Genomic DNA, 8,049 nt, shown 5'->3' with positions numbered 1-8,049 from the left:
GTTTGTAAAAAATGTATTTAACATTGTTCTAATTCCAAATGGTTTAACAAAAAAATACATCATTTATGAGCACAAAATACTTCTTTCAAAAACATTAAAAATAGTAATGTTTTCAAACTTTTGACCTGTACTGTAACTAATTACTCTCCTGTTATCTCAAGAAGGCTTTACCTTCTCGATGTTTCCGTAGAGACAGAAGAGGTTGAAGATGCGAGTGCAGTTCATCTTGGCGGGATGCAGGCCGCTCACCATGGCGACGGAGCTGGAGGCGTGGCTCATGTATGAGGATGTCTGGGGCAGCGGATACGTCACCACCTCCAGTACATCATGAGAGCTGCGCTTGAAGCGGTTATTACTGGGCAGCGGCAGCAGGGGGCAGTGAGAGCCTGCACACACACACACACACACACACACACACACACACACACACACACACACACACACACACACACACACACACACACACACACTCTTCAGGAATTAAGAAACCTTTCAAACGTTCTATTAGAATACAGGGCTTGGCTGTTGTTTTATATTTAGAGCTTGACTGGCTCGTGTGTCAGTGGTGCTTGAATGAGTGACTGACCGTATCCGTTATCACTGTACGAGGACGGATGCTCTCCCAGGATGGCCTGCCGCTGTCGGCCTTTACCACGCTCTACAGGGAAACACATTCAACACACACACACACACACACACACACAACTGTCAATACACCCACATTTACACCAGTAAAACATTCACTATGATCCTGAAGACAATGAAGATCTGTTTAATATCATTAACATCCCTCACTTTACATGACTCCATGTGTGTCTGGATGATTTACTAGAGAGGCTTTTAAAATCTCATTCTCAATCACAACATGATTTGTTTCAATATTTTAATATATCATTTAATTTATATATAATATATATAATTACACACACACACTAATACATATATACACACACACACACACACACACATTATACAGTACATAAAGTAAATATATATAGAATTTCTTTCTTTGAATCAACACAAATTGAAAATACAACACTGAGAAAGACTGGTGCAGAAACCATTTTTACTCAGAAACTGAAGTAGCAAGTTACAAAGAAATGGCAAGTTAATTGAATTTTTTTTAACGTTTTACATTTTCTACATTAAAAAAAACTTATACAAATTTTGAAGAAAACTCAAATAGTATTTTTTGTTTGTAATATGTACTCTAAATCTTCGGTGTATTTACAATTTTGTTGTATTATTTTTGACAATGAGCCAGATTACTAAATACTACCCAAAAAAATTTATAAAATTTAGATAATTAAATATAATTTTAATATTTTTTACTGCATGAGAATTTCTTGTCATGAGAATTTGAGGTTAATTGTGCTTCACTGGCATGAAAGTAGTGTCAAAACACAAAACATCTTAAAGAAAATTAAGTCTTTTTTAAGACCATTACTGTACTGAATGTAAAATTGAGTTCTGCATTTCTGTAGCTCAAGCAGTACAGCGCTGTGATCACAACACCAAGCTAATGGGTTCAGTTCCCAGAAAATGCATGAAATGATTCAATGCAATGCAAATCAGTTTGGATAGAAGCATCTGCCAAATGCATAAAAGTAAATGCGATTTCTTTTTCTGATTTTGGATGAACGTGTTCATTCTGAAAATAAAAGCAGTTGACTAGAAACCATCTGCAATATTACATTCACTTTCACATGTCACTGAACCAAACGAAACACAAGAGCTGCTGGGTGCCTCGTAAAGGTGAAAGAGGAAAATAAAAGTCATTAAATGTCACACAAATGCTCCTGTACATACTGAGAGACAGAGAGAGACGGGGAGAAATAAAAGGCTTTCTGAATTAGGCTGGATTCAAACATAATCCTCTTTAGATGAAGCAGAAAAACAGACAATCAAACACTCCCAGGTGCTTTTTATAGCCAAAGACGCTTAAACAGACGCAGTTAGAGAATCACTGGAAAACACACATCAGAGATCACACACACACAACAGCACTACACATGTGTGAGTGTGTGTGGACAGAATCAGGCAGACGTGAGTCTGTCTCCATCGGCCTGCGGAGGAACTCATGCGCAGTCATGATAATTGCTACAAAATGAGCAGTTAGCGGCAGGAAGCGTTTGGCACTGCTGGGCTCCGTCTTGATTTCAGCTCAATGTGACCTTCAGCCATCAGCTGAGCCCCCTCACATACTGACAGCAGAAATATAACACACGGATGAGGACGAAAACACGGAAGAGCTGCACATTCAGCCAAACAGATGGAGATCAGACTGCAGGACTACAAAACACAGCCTGAAACTCTTGAAGCACTCACTCAGGTTTTATGTGGTTTGCAATTTTTGTAAATAAAAATATGGGACATTTTAGCAAAAACAAAAAAAAAGGGTAAATAGAAAAATTTAAATTTCATTAAATTGAATATTATGTCAACACTGACACTGCTGTATAATTTTAGTAATTTAAAATGATTTTCATGTCAGACAGTAAAATGTGAAACATATCTGTTGTTTCTTGCAACAAAAACTAAAGTGTCTTTAATTCTTTAAGGCAATACACTACAGGTGAATATGGTTAAAATGTAAACTAACAGATATCACCATCCTTCAGTTGATTAATCACAGTACATCGAGTACATCTGTTTTGTATTACAAGTTTCTAAAATGTTATGTTTGAATATGCATACTATTAGTAAATTATATATCCACTAAATTGCAAATATTTTCAGAATATAAATCTGAACAATAGTACATAGTACAACAATAAACACTTGCATGTGTGTTTAGGGTGTTTTCTTTCCACTTAATAATACATATCTATAAATAATAGTATCTTTAACTAGGATAATTCATATTTTTTTCAACTTAAGGAGCACGTACCTTACATACAGCAAACTTTAGAGTTTTATTCTCATCTACAGTACAGGTCAAAAGTTTGGAAACATTACTATTTTTAATGTTTTTGAAAGAAGTCTCTTCTGCTCATCAAGCCTGCATTTATTTGATCAAAAATACAGAAAAAAAACAGTAATATTGTGATATATTATTACAATTTAAAATAATTGTTTTAAATGTATTATACTTTAAATTAGCATTTATTTCTGTGATGCAAAGCTGAAGTTTAGGATCATTATCACATGATCCTTTAGAAAATCATTCTAATATGATGATTCATTATCAAAGTTTGGAAACAGTTTCTCTGCTGCTTAATATTTTTTCAGAACATGTGATACTTTTTTAGGATACTTTGATGAATAAAAAGAAAAAAAAAAAAAAAAAAAAAAAAAAAGCTATGTTTATAAAATATAAATATTTTGTAATAACAATATACACAATAACAATAATTTGGGCTCAGTAATTTTTTTTTTCTTTCTTTTTTTTAAATAAAATCAATACTTTTATTCAGCAAGGATGTGTTAAATTGATAAAAAGTGATAGTAAAGAAAAAATAATACTATTAGAATATATATTTATTAGAGTTTTTTTTTATTTTGAATAAATGCAGTTCTTTTTAACCTTTTTATTCATCAAATATATTAGACAGCAGAACTGTTTCCAACACTCATAATAAATCAGAATATTAGAATGATTTCTAAATGATCATGTGATAGACTGGATGTTACATGTGACACTGAAGGCTGGAGTAATGATGCTGAAAATTCAGCTGCGCATCACAGGAATAAATTATTTTTTAAAAGTATATTCAAATAGAAAACTATTATTTTGAGTTAATAATATTTCACAATATTACTGTTTTTTCTGTATTTTTGATCAAATAAATGCAGGCTTGATGAGCAGAAGAGACTTCTTTCAAAAACATTAAAAATAGTAATGTTTCCAAACTTTTGACCTGTACTGTATATTCTGAAGGTTTTTAAAGAGGGTATTTCTCTTTTTATCACTCCATAAATCAGAAAATACTGTCAACAGATAGAAAAAAAACATCATTTTCACCATGTTTTAGGACTAAAATGTTGTATAAACCAGTGTGAATGAAATATGAACAAAACCCTCTGTAAAATCCTTCAGAATATAGAGAGGAATAAAACTGCTAAGTTTGGTGTCTGTAAGTGCTGCTGAAGTGGAGAAAAAACTCTTTAAAGATATGCTTCGCAATTGAAATCTATAGATGCAAATCGATAAGATTTAAAAAAATAAACACTTAAATGTGTATTTTGGATGTTTTCTTTCCAGTAGTCTGAAATGTAATGGAAGTAAAATAGACCAAAATCTCAAAATTGACCAGGACATGAAAAAACACTGTTTTTTTTGTAGTGTCTCATCTTATTACACTTTATCTATTTGCGTCTTTAGATTTCAATTCCAATCCATACCTTTAAAGAGTTTTTTTTCCACTTCAGCAGCACTTAAATACACCAAACTTAACAGTTTTATTCCTCTCTATATTCTGAAGGATTTTACCGAGGGGATTTTGGATTTCTCTTTTTATCGCTCCATAAATCAGAAAATACTGTCAACAGACAGAAAAAAACAACATTTTCACCATGTTTTTAGGATTTTTTTTTAATAAATAATCAGTGTGAATGATATATTCACAAACCCATCAGTACAATCCTTTAGAATATAGAGAGGAATAAAATTGTAAAGTTTGGTGTATGTGAGTGCTGCTGAAGTGGAGAAACAAACTTTTAAAGTTATGTATTGACACTGAAATCTATAGACGCAAATAGATAAATGCAATAAAATAAACAAATGTGTAGTTTGGATGTTTTCTTTCTACTAGTCTAAAAGAAGACATATTATTCTATCAAATGTGATCATTGCATGCAAAATGCATGTCCTATAGTGTCTCACCTTCAAAAAAAAGTCATGTTAATATTCATCATTTGGTCTAAGCCTACAGCTGAGAGCGATTAGGCTCCACGTGTCTGAAGGAGATCTGAGCTTCTTCCATCACATTTCTAATTCTACAAAGTGCTGACGGAAAGTACAGAATGCTGAAACCGCGGGAATAAAGTGAGACAGACAGAGAAAACAAAGAGAGGAAGAGACGTATAACACAGAGGTACTGTAGAACGTTCATTAATATTCTGTGATGAATTTCTTCACATTAGCGTGTGAGCTCAGCTCGTACTCTTATCTTAAGTCAATAACGAAGCAGGACTGAGAAACGCTGAGCAGCCCTTCAGTCTGGAGCCGATCGATGGCTGAACGCTGCTGATAACACTGTTTATGATGCTTCGAGCAGTCATACGGCTAACACACGCACACGCGTGACCAAAGCCACATAATGCACCACCCTCCATCACAGGCCGTCTGCTCCTGAAAGACCCAGTAAGAACCTCACACAACACCCTAGCAACCGTCCAGATGCTCCTAGCAACCGCTGTGATACCTTAGCATAAAACAGACATCAGAGGTCACCGCTGAAAACCTGCAATCAGAATCACATGAACTAACCAGAAGAACACAAAACACACATCAGATCTGCCATTTCTCATAGACAGCGATGAGCGAGATGTGTCTCTACTAAAGGACCACAGTAACCTCACACATATCTCACGAGATCTCAACATGTCTCAAACCATTGCAAAGTCTGCAATCATGTCATAGTCTTCAATATGAAGTCCAACATTTCTCCTCAAATGATCTGGGTTGCTGTTCACACTAATTATAGAGATCTAGATCAGTCGGGGGCCTCGGCACACTTACAAGACCAGTTAACATGATTTAACATAAGATAAAATAGGCATTCAAATGAATTTAAACTTTAAAATAAAATAAAAATTCAAGACAAAAATACATTTTTTTTCTATATTTCTTAAGAATAATATATACATATATATATATACACACACACACATACTGTTTTATATACACACACACATTGTGAGATCTAAATTTTAGATTTTTTTATTTAAATATTATAATACATTATATATCTTAGAAATATATATATATATATATTTTTTTTTTTTTTTTTTTTTTTTTTCTCCAGATACTCCAAAAACATATAAAAGTAATGGAAATGAATAAAATCTTGAAATCACATGGACATTTCTACAACATATACAGTGGAGAAGGTGTAATATACAACCAAAATAGTTACTGAACCCTAAAGAACATTCAGGTATTAATAAAATATTTTAAAAGTCATGAAAATAATAAAACCTTAAAGATGCATTGCCATTGCCATCTAGCTGACATTTATGTCAAGCTCTAAAAGATTTCAGTAGAAACTGCTGAGAAATTGCCACTTGTGAGTAAAAACCTGAACCCATGAACTTTGAATTTACAAAAATCACAAACTGATTATTAATAATTACAATAATAAAAAAAGAATTATTTTTAATTTAAATAAAAAATAATTTAGTTAATTAAATTAATTAATTTAAATATAAATGAATATAATTATTATAAAAATGTTTTATTTAATGAACATTAACATATTTACAATGAACATATTTATTACATTAAACAGTCATAAATCAGGCAGCTTAAGTCAAAGTGTAAAGCGGAGTCAAAGTTTGACAAGTGCTGATCTGAACTCTGACTGTGACTCATCTGGGTCTGTTCTCAGTTCTTCTGAAGCATTTGACAACATCAGACAAAGCTGATCATTAAACTTAACTGAGAACTCCTGAGGGTCTCCTAAAGAGCAAGGAGTGAGAAACACACACACACACACACACACACACACACACTGACATAAACAATCACACACACACACACACACACTCTCTCGTACCTCGGCGCAGCAGGAAGGGTTTGGTGTAGTCCCAGCTGTCGTTGTCGTTTCTGATGACGTTGAGGCGTGAGGGCTAGAATGAGAGAGCACAACGGCACTGCATGTGTGTTAGATCCAGCGCTGTGTGAGTGTGTGTGTGAGTGTGTGTGTGTGAACGCTGCACATTTACCCGAGCGTATTCGATTTTCAGCGTGCAGCAGCCGGCGTAGATGTCAGCCCCGTTGAGGGCGGCTTTGGCCTTCTGAGCGTTCTGGATGGACTCGAACGTGACGGCCGTCAAGGAAAAACTCCACAGAACACACACTTACAACACAACAACAACACAGGGTTCCCACAGCTTGATTAACTTCTAATTCAAGGACTTGATGTGGGGACACATTTCAAGTGAGAGCGAGGTTACATCGTGTTATCATGTCTCAAACACACAAAGCTTTTTTGCATTTATTTTTGGCCATGACAGAGATCTGATATTCTATTTGTTGTATTTCCGTTTTGCATAAATCTGAAGAATATTCAGTACGTCCTATACTGTATTCTAAAATTATCTGATATTAACTTTTGCATGGATTTTAAAATAAAGAGTTTAGGTTCATGTAACCAGAAGTTTTAAGATGTATGAATATGCTTTTAAGTTTTTCTTGCTTCATGGGTTTACATTATCTTAACAAGCAAAGCAATTCAACATTAATTTCACGGTGTGTCTGTGAAACATAGAGGTACCATCCTAGTAGTTTTGTGTGTGCATGAACGTCATGTAGGGTGACCATATTTTAGTTTTCCAAAAAGAGGACAGTGGGTGTGGGGGGCTGGGGTGTGGTTGGTTGGTGGGTAAAGTAGTGCCCAAAGTAGTGCAATGACCATATCAGAAATAAAAATATGTCATTTCCATACCTAAAATACATTTTTTACAGTTACTGTTATGCATATTGATCATAACCACAGCTAAAAAGTTTACTACCAGTGGCCCTCCTTCACAAAACAACATCTAGCACAGTTTTATCATAGGCAGAATGCAAAATGTTTCCATACAAGCATTTCATTCAAATGTAATTAAGCAACATTTCAAACCTTTAACCCACGGAGGAAAATCAACCCATTAACAGTTTAAAAGTAGCCATAGGGGAAAAAAGAAAAAAAAAAACGCACACTTAGCAGCCCTGCATTCAACTCGAGCTGCAGGAGTCAGATGTGACTGATCACGGGTCGAGAGGAGAGAGAGATGACTGGAGGACCTGCTGCTCAACAGATCCTGAGCTTAATGACAAACATCTGATCTGTACACAGAGCGTGCATGATCGCGTACACAGAAGTGAAAGTGAACAGCGAGCGC

At 34.6% G+C, this 8,049-nt stretch overlaps 1 protein-coding gene across 1 annotated transcript in view; it reads right to left on the bottom strand.

Annotated features, from left to right (window-relative positions):
- The window catches only part of LOC109092793 (heterogeneous nuclear ribonucleoprotein L-like), a 33,375-nt gene that overhangs the window by 4,846 nt on the left and 20,480 nt on the right, over nt 1-8,049 (bottom strand). The window contains exons 5-8 of the mRNA XM_042734705.1: nt 6,889-6,985; nt 6,720-6,792; nt 587-658; nt 172-386 (exon numbers count right to left, since the gene is read on the bottom strand). Of these exons, the coding sequence (XP_042590639.1) occupies nt 172-386; nt 587-658; nt 6,720-6,792; nt 6,889-6,985 (457 nt within the window). The remainder of the gene's footprint in view (nt 1-171; nt 387-586; nt 659-6,719; nt 6,793-6,888; nt 6,986-8,049) is intronic.

This window comes from Cyprinus carpio, chromosome B11, assembly GCF_018340385.1.
Source record: "Cyprinus carpio isolate SPL01 chromosome B11, ASM1834038v1, whole genome shotgun sequence".
NCBI lineage: Eukaryota > Metazoa > Chordata > Actinopteri > Cypriniformes > Cyprinidae > Cyprinus > Cyprinus carpio.
The sequence above is the reverse complement of the archived record's forward strand: the minus strand, read 5'-3'. Positions and strand labels throughout refer to the sequence as shown.